Source organism: Oncorhynchus gorbuscha, linkage group LG20 (assembly GCF_021184085.1).
Source record: "Oncorhynchus gorbuscha isolate QuinsamMale2020 ecotype Even-year linkage group LG20, OgorEven_v1.0, whole genome shotgun sequence".
NCBI classification, from domain to species: domain Eukaryota; kingdom Metazoa; phylum Chordata; class Actinopteri; order Salmoniformes; family Salmonidae; genus Oncorhynchus; species Oncorhynchus gorbuscha.
The window spans coordinates 26,830,973-26,844,517 of record NC_060192.1 but is presented as its reverse complement, the minus strand read 5'-3'; the positions used below and the strand labels follow the sequence as shown (position 1 = coordinate 26,844,517).

The window sequence follows — 13,545 nt, the reverse complement described above, 5'->3', positions numbered from 1 at the left end:
TTCGGGCTAGGACCCTTAGTTCCAGTGAAGGAAAATCTTGACGCTACAACATACAATGACATTCTAGCCGATTCTGTGCTTCCAACTTTGTGGCAACACTTTGATGAAGGCCCTTTCCTGTTTCAGCATGACAATGCCCCCGTGCACAAAGCAAGGTCCACATAGAAATGGTTTGTCGAGATCGGTGTGGAAGAACTTGACTGGCCTGCAGAGGGCCCTGACCTCAATCAACCCCATCGAATACCTTTGGGATGAATTGAAACGCTGACTGCGAGCCAGACCTAATAGTCCAACATCAGTGCCCGACCTCACTAATGATCTTGTGGCTGAATGGAAGCAAGTCCCCACAGCAATGTTCCAACATCTAGTGGAAAGCCTTCCAAGAAGAGTGGAGGCTGTTATAGCAGCAAAGGGGGGGACCAACTCCATATTAATGCCCATGAGTTTTGAATGACATGTTCAACGAGCAGGTGTCCTTTGGTCATGTAGTGTATCATAGATGTATGTTTCACAAGTTTGGATAGCACAGTACAGTACATTAAGTAGAGCACACTAGTACAAGTACAATACAGTACAGTAAAGTAGAGTATAGTAGAGAAGAGTCGAATATACTTTACTGTACTGAACTACTGTAATGTACTGAACTCTACCCTACTTTACTCTGCTGTGCTGTGCTGTATTGTACTGCACTCTTCTCTACTGTGCTCTGCTGTGCTGGGCTGTGATGTCCAAACGTGTGAAACATGAGGATTATGAAATGCATAATTATGTAATACAGATCAGAGTCTATGATGTAATTCCGTTACTGTAATTCCGTTGCCGGATGTGAATCCACTTCCCTTTACTGTATTTGAATCACCAAAATAGATTTGTTCAAACTCACGGTGACATGTTTAAGCTTGAGTTTAAGTTGAATTTATTTGCACCAAAACAAATCAATAGCATTAGCAGTGTGCAGGTGGGGATGGTAGCCAAAAGGGCTTGTATGAAAACCACATCACAAAGAAAACGATATATACAATACATAAGTACACAAATAAGGTTTGTTAAAACATATCAAATAATGATAAATGTACAGTACATGTCATAGCTGAAACCTTATTCTTTCTGCAGACATCTTTCACTCACAGCAGATGTTAAACTGTTACTGTAATTCCGTTACTTAAGTTTGTCTCTGCAGAGTTCTTTCACTAAATGTATTTTTGTAAATGATTGTAAAAAAAGGTACTTGTGCATAGTGTTGAATGGTTTCTTAAACGTTTTAGTCAATGGCTTTTGTTTGGCATACATTTGGAATTGCCCTCATGTTAGGTTAAAGAAATCAGTAGACATTTTCTGTTCAAAGATACCAACTAGCATTAGCCACTCAACACCAGCTGATTTTGTTGGGCTGGGAAATACAAAACTAAGTTCATCTTCATTTCAAAGCTTAATTTCAGTATTTTAGCATTACTCTAAGCTATTCTCTGATGGTGTGCAGGATAACCAGACTGCAGGGCGGTAGACAGACTCTCCTGTAGTCTGTAAAAGTGAATCTAATGACATCTAAAAATGCATATAAAAAAGGTATATCAGAAGAACTCAATACCTAAATACCTAAAGAAGTGCAGGAGGAAGCTTTGTGTTGACTGTTTCAGTCCTCCAGGGACACGGCTACTTTAGTGTATTATCACTGAAAACATACATGTTCCATGCTGAGGCCTGAGGATGTAACAAACTCTCCATAAACACCTACATATAGGCTTGTAATCAACACATATATGCACACGCTAACACACACACACACGTTTGTTTACTATCATTGTGGGGACCAAACAATTGATCCCCATTCAAAATCCTATTTTCCCTAACCCTTAACCAAACCCTGACGCTAATTCTAACTCTAGCCCTCACCAATTTCATCTTGTTTTACTATCCTTGTGAGGACCTCTGGTCCCCACAATTATATTAAAACCAAAAACACACACACACAGATATTTGATGTCTCAAAGGCTCCTTCTACCTCTATATATGAGAGATGTCCCATGGTCCGGGAGTAAATCCTGTGCTGCCTGCTGGTCTTTGTCCACTAATGTAGGTCTCCAGTCTGAGAGGCTGTGTGCCAGGCCCTGATTCAGAGACTACATCACATGATGGGCCTCAGGGCAAGGCTATGAAAAGATCCTAAAATGGAGGATTGAGGATGAAAGAGGGACCCCAGCACTCTCTCTCTCTATCTCTCTATCATCCCTGTTGTGATTTCAGTCGAACAAAACATTTTGACATCAATAGCACAATTCCAGCACCAAATGGATCAGTAGCTCGCATCCTTCTAACAGCCTGAGAAAAATGTGCTGTCATATTGAAGGTTGCTCTTCATTGACTTTTACTAGTTTACATTGAAGAGGGAATTACTGTAATCTGTTGCTGTTTTCTCATCATCTTAATCTGTAGTGCACAGGGTTGACCCTAACCTTCACTTAACCACATTTATCCTCTCTGAGCCTTTCAGATGACTTTCCCATCTTCATCTGAGTCCCCTCTCCACATTACCTAAATAGGCCAATGTTCTTGATGATGTTGGAATCCCTAACTCGGTGGCTGCTTTACTGCAAGCTGCAGGTCTGGCTCACTTTTCTGTATGCAGCTTCTATTCCTACAGGGCCCACTGTTTCCTATGCAGAGCATGCTCTTGTCAATCTCATTATATTACCCTGGTCCTGGTGCTCCAGGAGAGGGCTCCCTAAAGCCTGCAGCTGGAATAATAATGGAACAGAGCCCTAACTGCTCCCTGCCCTAACCTGGTCCCTGCCCTAACCTGGTCCCTGCCCTAACCTGGTCCCTGCCCTAACCTGGTCCCTGCCCTAACTGCTCCCTGCCCTAACCTGCTCCCTGCCCTAACCTGGTCCCTGCCCTAACCTGCTCCCTGCCCTAACCTGGTCCCTGCCCTAACCTGATCCCTGCCCTGACCTGGTCCCTGCCCTAACCTGATCCCTGCCCTGACCTGGTCCCTGCCCTAACCTGCTCCCTGCCCTAACCTGGTCCCTGCCCTAACCTGATCCCTGCCCTGACCTGGTCCCTGCCCTAACCTGGTCCCTGCCCTAACCTGGTCCCTGCCCTAACCTGCTCCCTGCCCTAACCTGGTCCCTGCCCTAACCTGGTCCCTGCCCTAACCTGATCCCTGCCCTGACCTGGTCCCTGCCCTAACCTGCTCCCTGCCCTAACCTGCTCCCTGCCCTAACCTGGTCCCTGCCCTAACCTGGTCCCTGCCCTAACCTGGTCTCTACCCTAACTGGTCCCTACCCTAACTGGTCACTACCCTAACTGGTCATCATCCTAACTGGTCATAATCCTAACTGGGCCCTACCCTTACTGGGCACTACCCTAACTGGTCACTACTCTAACTGGTCCCTACCCTTACTGCTCACTACCCTAACTGGGCACTACCCTAACTGGGCACTACCCTTACTGGTCACTACCCTAACTGGCCCCTACCCTTACTGCTCACTACCCTAACTGTTCCCTACCCTTACTGGGCACTACCCTTACTGGTCACTACCCTAACTGGCCCCTACCCTTACTGCTCACTACCCTAACTGGGCACTACCCTAACTGGGCACTACCCTTACTGGTCACTACCCTAACTGTTCCCTACCCTAACTGGTCACTACCCTAACTGGTCCCTACCCTAACTGGTCACTACCCTAACTGGTCACTACCCTTACTGGGCACTACCCTAACTGGTCACTACCCTAACTGGTCACTACCCTTACTGGTCACTACCCTTACTGGTCACTACCCTAACTGGTCACTACCCTTACTGGACACTACCCTTACTGGTCACTACCCTAACTGGTCACTACCCTAACTGATCACTACCCTAACTGATCACTACCCTAACTGTAGCCGAGGAGACAAGCCTTGAACACACATTCTAAATCGCTGGCCCAAATGCCTCAAATATTGACATTTAGGACAGAGATGCCTGAATGTTTTGTGAAATGTAACAGACACCATAGTGTAATGGAACACAATGTAACAGACACCATAGTGTAATGGAACACAATGTAACAGACACCATAGTGTAATGGAACACAATGTAACAGACACCATAGTGTAATGGAACACAATGTAACAGACACCATAGTGTAATGGAACACAATGTAACAGACACCATAGTGTAATGGAACACAATGTAACAGGCACCATAGTGTAATGGAACACAATGTAACAGACACCATAGTGTAATGGAACACAATGTAACAGGCACCATAGTGTAATGGGAACACAATGTAACAGACACCATAGTGTAATGGGAACACAATGTAACAGACACCATAGTGTAATGGAACACAATGCAACAGACACCATAGTGTAATGGAACACAATGTAACGTACACCATAGTGTAATGGAACACAATGTAACAGACACCATAGTGTAATGGAACACAATGTAACAGACACCATAGTGTAATGCAACACAATGCAACAGACACCATAGTGTAATGGAACACAATGTAACAGACACCGGAATTGGTGTAATTGGGGCGGCAGCGTAGCCTAGTGGTTAGAGTGTTGGTCTAGTAACTGGAAGGTTGCGAGTTCAAACCCCCGAGCTGGCAAGGTACAAATCTGTCGTTCTGCCCCTGAACAGGCAGTTAACCCACTGTTCCCAGGCCGTCATTGAAAATAAGAATATGTTCTTAACTGACTTGCCTGGTTAAATAAAGGTAAAAATAAAAAAATATAAAAAATTGTGAGCTATGTTCCTGAAACATGTAGTGTCATAAACATTGATTGATTTGAATGTCAGTGTTTCTATATCTGGGAGTGTTGTCTGAACTGAGGCTGGGCTGAATCTCAGATTATCATGTTACACAGGCAGAATACTATAAATAGGCTACAAAGTACAGTACAAACTGCAATAGTTCATGATGTTACATGAGAATATGTGTCAATCAGGGATGCAAGGGTTTCACTATGCTGAGGATTAGATATTCTGTTTACAGATGATGCCAGATGAAGTCAGATGTGTACTGGTGGATTTATCTCCTCCTATATGAATATATATATGAGCTGCAGTCTATATACTGTAAACTTTCTTGTCAGTTTCTCTCCATCAGTTTGGCAGACAATTGGAACAGCATCTCAGCAAAGATGTTTAATCTACTTAGTGCAGAGCTTCTGTTGAATGTAGTCATTTAGATCTAAACATGGTTTTATAGCTAGATGTTTCCCAGTCTGTGAGTCTTGTGATTGGATTGTTTTTTCCTTTGGCACACGGCAGATCTGAAACATTACACAGAGTAGTTTCTGAACACAGAGGCCTTCCTTCAAGAAAAAGATTAGGAACCAGAGAGTGAAACTATGACAGGAAATTGTAGGTTTATGTAGAGACAGATTATGGATATTGTGCCCCCCTGGAGCACAGAGAGAGCCCTTCTTGTGACCCATGGGGATTTAAACACGCTGGCTAGAGGCTGCTCATGCCTCTACTGACAGCAAACATTACACAGGCTTTATCTTGTGGCGTCATGTTGAACTCCTGGTGAAGTCTAAGGCAACTCATATGTGCTACAGCATTTGTACTCACGTTCAAAACCACTACCAACGTTCCTCACATTTCTTGATTCAGTTATTGAGATTGAAAATCCGTCTCTAAATGGGGGCTGGATGTTGATGGATTTTCATGGATGTTGATGGATGTTGTTGGATGTTGATGGATTTTGATGGATGTTGGATGTTGATGGATGTTGAGGGAGGTGTGGACCTGTAGGCAAGGCTCTCTTCTCCTTTTCCAGTTTGATCCTAAGAATCTCTTAATTTATTTTCTATTATAGCACCACGCTAAACTTCCCTCTCTCTTGTTTTTCTTTCTACCTAGGAGATTGTGAGTGTGACTAAAGATGTCCGATAGAGTCGATATTGAAGAGAAACCGCCAGCCCCTCCCTTGAGAATGAACAGTAGTTCCCGAGACTCTACATCAGTGAATCACGGCTCCAAACCTCTCCCAATGGCTCCTGAAGAGAAGAACAAGAAGGTCCGCCTGCGCTCCATCTTCCCTGGAGGAGACAAGAGTGAGCAGACAGCTGCATATCACACTTTAATGTAGAACTAGAGTCCTGCATGAGCTTCTCCTGACCTCATGACCCAAACAGGAAAAACAAGGCCTGGAGTTGTTTTGGGTTTCCAGGAAAATCGTATCCCTAGACATCACCACTGGTTCACGAGGTCCATTGACAACAAGGAACCCGTTGATCAGTGATAGAGTAACATCACACCTTTATGAGGGTTAGGAGCCCTCTCTAAGTTATGCAATTTGAGAAATGGGTATTGTATGTATATTTAGCTCCACCCTCGGCAAAGAGTGAAACAATCAGAGTTATATCAAAGTTGCTGGAGACATATAATCCGTGTAAAGACCGTACTTGTTCTAAAAATATTTTTAATCTCTGCTCAGGAATAATACGACACTGATTCGAAAATGTATCTCTTTAAGATGTCGGTGTACCATGTATCAGAACTAGATCTGAATGTTCTTTTTGTTTTCTCCCGTGCAGCGAACAAGAAGAAGGAGAAGGAGCGCCCTGAGATCTCCCTGCCCTCAGACTTTGAGCACACCATCCATGTTGGCTTTGATGCTGTTACAGGGGAGTTCACTGTACGTACATCTTTGACAGATCAACGTCCCAGTAAATATATTTCAGCCTTATACGGTACTTCACAGACAAGGAAGGTGTACAGTGAAGGTTTCGAGTATACCCTTAAATGGCCCAAATAAACAAGACATGAACATTTGTGCCGTGGTAGCTATGAAGTCACAGAGTGGATCTGACCTATGACCTGTGACCTCTCTCAATCAGGGCATCCCAGAGCAGTGGGCGCGGCTCCTTCAGACCTCCAACATCACCAAGCTGGAGCAGAAGAAGAACCCTCAGGCCGTGCTGGACGTGCTCAAGTTCTACGACTCCAAAGAGACTGTCAACAACCAGAAATACATGAGCTTCACCCCCGGAGGTAAGAACACACAAACACAGATGCTGCTGTCTGTGTTTCAGATCATCTCTCTGCCGTACATTTCTGAATAATTGAGTTAGCGAAAATATGCTGCTATGGTGAGCAAAGGCTTTGAATATTTATTGAAGAGTCTACAGTACACGCGGTCAGATCTCATAGCTACCACACACACTTTTCCATGTCTTGGTTATATTTAACTGTCAGTGCGTTGTCCTCTTGGTTAAATTTAACAGTCATTGTGTTGTCATCTTGGTTATATTTAACTGTCAGTGTGTTGTCATCTTGGTTATATTTAACTGTCAGTGTGTCGTCATCTTGGTTATATTTAACTGTCAGTGTAGTGTCCTCTTGGTTATATTTAAGTGTGTCATCTTATTTATATTTAATTGTCAGTGTGTTGTCATCTTGGTTATATTTAACTGTCAGTGTGTCATCTTGGTTATACAGTGCCTTGCGAAAGTATTCGGCCCCCTTGAACTTTGCGACCTTTTGCCACATTTCAGGCTTCAAACATAAAGATATAAAATTGTATTTTTTTGTGAAGAATCAACAACAAGTGGGACACAATCATGAAGTGGAACGACATTTATTGGATATTTCAAACTTTTTTAACAAATCAAAAACTGAAAAATTGGGCGTGCAAAATTTTTCAGCCCCTTACTTTCAGTGCAGCAAACTCTCTCCAGAAGTTCAGTGAGGATCTCTGAATGATCCAATGTTGACCTAAATGACTAATGATGATAAATACAATCCACCTGTGTGTAATCAAGTCTCCGTATAAATGCACCTGCACTGTGATAGTCTCAGAGGTCCGTTAAAAGCGCAGAGAGCATCATGAAGAACAAGGAACACACCAGGCAGGTCCGAGATACTGTTGTGAAGAAGTTTAAAGCCGGATTTGGATACAAAAAGATTTCCCGAGCTTTAAACATCCCAAGGAGCACTGTGCAAGCGATAATATTGAAATGGAAGGAGTATCAGACCACTGCAAATCTACCAAGACCTGGCCGTCCCTCTAAACTTTCAGCTCATACAAGGAGATGACTGATCAGAGATGCAGCCAAGAGGCCCATGATCACTCTGGATGAACTGCAAAGATCTACAGCTGAGGTGGGAGACTCTGTCCACAGGACAACAATCAGTCGTATATTGCACAAATCTGGCCTTTATGGAAGAGTGGCAAGAAGAAAGCCATTTCTTAAAGATATCCATAAAAAGTGTCATTTAAAGTTTGCCACAAGTCACCTGGGAGACACACCAAACATGTGGAAGAAGGTGCTCTGGTCAGATGAAACCAAAATTGAACTTTTTGGCAACAATGCAAAACGTTATGTTTGGCGTAAAAGCAACACAGCTCATCACCCTGAACACACCATCTCCACTGTCAAACATGGTGGTGGCAGCATCATGGTTTGGGCCTATTTTTCTTCAGCAGGGACAGGGAAGATGGTTAAAATTGATGGGAAGATGGATGGAGCCAAATACAGGACCATTCTGGAAGAAAACCTGATGGAGTCTGCAAAAGACCTGAGACTGGGACGGAGATTTGCCTTCCAACAAGACAATGATCCAAAACATAAAGCAAAATCTACAATGGAATGGTTAAAAATAAACATATCCAGGTGTTAGAATGGCCAAGTCAAAGTCCAGACCTGAATCCAATCGAGAATCTGTGGAAAGAACTGAAAACTGCTGTTCACAAATGCTCTCCATCCAACATCACTGAGCTCGAGCTGTTTTGCAAGGAGGAATGGGAAAAAATTTCAGTCTCTCCATGTGCAAAACTGATAGAGACATACCCCAAGCGACTTACAGCTGTAATCGCAGCAAAAGGTGGCGCTACAAAGTATTAACTTAAGGGGGCTGAATAATTTTGCACGCCCAATTTTTCAGTTTTTGATTTGTTAAAAAAGTTTGAAATATCCAATAAATGTCGTTCCACTTCATGATTGTGTCCCACTTGTTGTTGATTCTTCACAAAAAAATACAGTTTTATATCTTTATGTTTGAAGCCTGAAATGTGGCAAAAGGTCGCAAAGTTCAAGGGGGCCGAATACTTTCGCAAGGCACTGTATATAACTGTCAGTGTGTTTTCCTTTTGGTTATATTTAACTGTCAGTGTTGTCATCTTGGTTATATTTAACTGTCAGTGTGTTGTCATCTTGGTTATATTTAACTGTCAGTGTATTGTCATCTTGGTTATATTTAACTGTCAGTGTGTTGTCATCTTGGTTATATTTAACTGTCAGTGTGTTGTCATCTTGGTTATATATAACTGTCAGTGTTGTCCTCTTGGTTATATTTAACAGTCAGTGTGTTGTCATCTTGGTTATATATAACTGTCAGTGTTGTCCTCTTGGTTATATTTAACAGTCAGTGTGTTGTCATCTTGGTTATATTTAACTGTCAGTGTGTTGTCATCTTGGTTATATTTAACAGTCAGTGTGTTGTCATCTTGGTTATATTTAACTGTCAGTGTGTTGTCATCTTGGTTATATTTAACTGTCAGTGTGTTGTCATCTTGGTTATATATAACTGTCAGTGTTGTCCTCTTGGTTATATTTAACAGTCAGTGTGTTGTCATCTTGGTTATATATAACTGTCAGTGTTGTCCTCTTGGTTATATTTAACAGTCAGTGTGTTGTCATCTTGGTTATATTTAACTGTCAGTGTGTTGTCATCTTGGTTATATTTAACAGTCAGTGTGTTGTCATCTTGGTTATATATAACTGTCAGTGTGTTGTCATCTTGGTTATATATAACTGTCAGTGTGTTGTCATCTTGGTTATATTTAACTGTCAGTGTGTTGTCATCTTGGTTATATATAACTGTCAGTGTGTTGTCCTCTTGGTTATATTTAACTCTCAGTGTGTTGTCATCCTTGTTATATTTAACTGTCAGTGTGTTGTCCTCTTGGTTATATTTAACTGTCAGTGTGTTGTTAATGTAAGAGAATGAGATGTCTGATTCCTTTCTCTTTCAGACAAGTCAGCACAGGGATACATAGCAGCCAACACTCTGGTAAGTGCTACTTCATTTCAAACATGTTCCTTTCCTCTTAACAACTCATTAGCATTTATTGAAAGAGAAACAAATATGAGCGTATACTCTGTGTAGTGCTCTCTCGTCAGCTGTAGCGTGCTCAGGAGTTTTAGTTAGCACTGTAAGCCAGACTGCGTGTTCTCGCTGGGTACATTAACATGACCTCATATGACTGTCTCAGAGTCTAACCGTCCCTTTTGGAAATCAGCCAAATGACTGTCTCTGGGCTGTGTTTTTCCTGTCAGAGTAATGTTTCATCGATCGGTGGACTGAGAGAGAAGACTCTCAGAGGTCGTGTGCAGAGGTCAACTGCATTCAGTCTTTCTGTCTTTGGTACCTCTGGCTTGGGTCTGAAGAGTTGGCACACAGAGGCCTTTTCTCTATTATGGTTTTGTTATGTCTGGAGATGGCTGGTTTTCCCAGGCGGTGGCGCTGGCCTGTTGACTCCCAGCACTCTGATGGTCCTGATGAAGTGTTGATAGAGCAGGTGACACACTTCTCAATAAGGAACTGGTTCAGAACCAGACAGTAGGTACCACTCCTCTCAATAAGGAGCTGGTTCAGAACCAGACAGTAGGTACCACTCCTCTCAATAAGGAGCTGGTTCAGAACCAGACAGTAGGTACCACTCCTCTAAATAAGGAGCTGGTTCAGAACCAGACAGTAGGTACCACTCCTCTCAATAAGGAGCTGGTTCAGAACCAGACAGTAGGTACCACTCCTCTCAATAAGGAGCTGGTTCAGAACCAGACAGTAGGTACCACTCCTCTCAATAAGGAGCTGGTTCAGAACCAGACAGTAGGTACCACTCCTCTCAATAAGGAGCTGGTTCAGAACCAGACAGTAGGTACCACTCCTCTCAATAAGGAGCTGGTTCAGAACCAGACAGTAGGTACCACTCCTCTCAATAGGAGCTGGTTCAGAACCAGACAGTAGGTACCACTCCTCTCAATAAGGAGCTGGTTCAGAACCAGACAGTAGGTACCACTCCTCTCAATAAGGAGCTGGTTCAGAACCAGACAGTAGGTACCACTCCTCTCAATAAGGAGCTGCTTCAGAACCAGACAGTAGGTACCACTCCTCTCAATAAGGAGCTGCTTCAGAACCAGACAGTAGGTACCACTCCTCTCAATAAGGAGCTGGTTCAGAACCAGACAGTAGGTACCACTCCTCTCAATAAGGAGCTGCTTCAGAACCAGACAGTAGGTACCACTCCTCTCAATAAGGAGCTGGTTCAGAACCAGACAGTAGGTACCACTCCTCTCAATAAGGAGCTGGTTCAGAACCAGACAGTAGGTACCACTCCTCTCAATAAGGAGCTGGTTCAGAACCAGACAGTAGGTACCACTCCTCTCAATAAGGAGCTGGTTCAGAACCAGACAGTAGGTACCACTCCTCTCAATAAGGAGCTGCTTCAGAACCAGACATTCGGTACCACTCCTCTCAATAAGGAACTGGTTCAGAACCAGACAGTAGGTACCACACCTCTCAATAAGGAGCTGGTTCAGAACCAGACAGTAGGTACCACTCCTCTCAATAAGGAACTGGTTCAGAACCAGACAGTAGGTACCACACCTCTCAATAAGGAGCTGGTTCAGAACCAGACAGTAGGTACCACTCCTCTCAATAAGGAGCTGGTTCAGAACCAGACAGTCGGTACCACTCCTCTCAATAAGGAACTGGTTCAGAACCAGACAGTAGGTACCACACCTCTCAATAAGGAGCTGGTTCAGAACCAGACAGTAGGTACCACTCCTCTCAATAAGGAGCTGGTTCAGAACCAGACAGTAGGTACCACTCCTCTCAATAAGGAGCTGGTTCAGAACCAGACAGTAGGTACCACTCCTCTCAATAAGGAGCTGGTTCAGAACCAGACAGTAGGTACCACTCCTCTCAATAAGGAGCTGGTTCAGAACCAGACAGTCGGTACCACTCCTCTCAATAAGGAGCTGGTTCAGAACCAGACAGTCGGTACCACTCCTCTCAATAAGGAGCTGGTTCAGAACCAGACAGTAGGTACCACTCCTCTCAATAAGGAGCTGGTTCAGAACCAGACAGTCGGTACCACTCCTCTCAATAAGGAGCTGGTTCAGAACCAGACAGTCGGTACCACTCCTCTCAATAAGGAACTGGTTCAGAACCAGACAGTAGGTACCACACCTCTCAATAAGGAGCTGGTTCAGAACCAGACAGTAGGTACCACACCTCTCAATAAGGAACTGGTTCAGAACCAGACAGTAGGTACCACACCTCTCAATAAGGAGCTGGTTCAGAACCAGACAGTAGGTACCACTCCTCTCAATAAGGAGCTGGTTCAGAACCAGACAGTCGGTACCACTCCTCTCAATAAGGAACTGGTTCAGAACCAGACAGTAGGTACCACTCCTCTCAATAAGGAGCTGGTTCAGAACCAGACAGTAGGTACCACTCCTCTCAATAAGGAGCTGGTTCAGAACCAGACAGTAGGTACCACTCCTCTCAATAAGGAGCTGGTTCAGAACCAGACAGTAGGTACCACTCCTCTCAATAAGGAGCTGGTTCAGAACCAGACAGTAGGTACCACTCCTCTCAATAAGGAGCTGGTTCAGAACCAGACAGTAGGTACCACTCCTCTCAATAAGGAGCTGCTTCAGAACCAGACAGTAGGTACCACTCCTCTCAATAAGGAGCTGGTTCAGAACCAGACAGTAGGTACCACTCCTCTCAATAAGGAGCTGGTTCAGAACCAGACAGTAGGTACCACTCCTCTCAATAAGGAGCTGGTTCAGAACCAGACAGTAGGTACCACTCCTCTCAATAAGGAGCTGGTTCAGAACCAGACAGTAGGTACCACTCCTCTCAATAAGGAGCTGGTTCAGAACCAGACAGTAGGTACCACTCCTCTCAATAAGGAGCTGGTTCAGAACCAGACAGTCGGTACCACTCCTCTCAATAAGGAGCTGGTTCAGAACCAGACAGTCGGTACCACTCCTCTCAATAAGGAGCTGGTTCAGAACCAGACAGTAGGTACCACTCCTCTCAATAAGGAGCTGGTTCAGAACCAGACAGTAGGTACCACTCCTCTCAATAAGGAGCTGGTTCAGAACCAGACAGTCGGTACCACTCCTCTCAATAAGGAGCTGGTTCAGAACCAGACAGTAGGTACCACTCCTCTCAATAAGGAGCTGGTTCAGAACCAGACAGTCGGTACCACTCCTCTCAATAAGGAGCTGGTTCAGAACCAGACAGTAGGTACCACTCCTCTCAATAAGGAGCTGGTTCAGAACCAGACAGTCGGTACCACTCCTCTCAATAAGGAGCTGGTTCAGAACCAGACAGTCGGTACCACTCCTCTCAATAAGGAGCTGGTTCAGAACCAGACAGTAGGTACCACTCCTCTCAATAAGGAGCTGGTTCAGAACCAGACAGTCGGTACCACTCCTCTCAATAAGGAGCTGGTTCAGAACCAGACAGTAGGTACCACTCCTCTCAATAAGGAGCTGGTTCAGAACCAGACAGTCGGTACC

At 44.1% G+C, this 13,545-nt stretch overlaps 1 protein-coding gene across 2 annotated transcripts in view; it reads left to right on the top strand.

Moving 5' to 3' along the window:
• The window catches only part of LOC124006779 (serine/threonine-protein kinase PAK 3), a 93,188-nt gene that overhangs the window by 26,982 nt on the left and 52,661 nt on the right, over positions 1-13,545 (top strand). For both annotated transcript variants that reach the window (XM_046316927.1, XM_046316928.1), the window contains exons 2-5: positions 5,864-6,057; positions 6,541-6,641; positions 6,844-6,997; positions 9,981-10,018. In XM_046316927.1, the coding sequence (XP_046172883.1) occupies positions 5,886-6,057; positions 6,541-6,641; positions 6,844-6,997; positions 9,981-10,018 (465 nt within the window). In that variant the 5' untranslated portion in view covers positions 5,864-5,885. The remainder of the gene's footprint in view (positions 1-5,863; positions 6,058-6,540; positions 6,642-6,843; positions 6,998-9,980; positions 10,019-13,545) is intronic.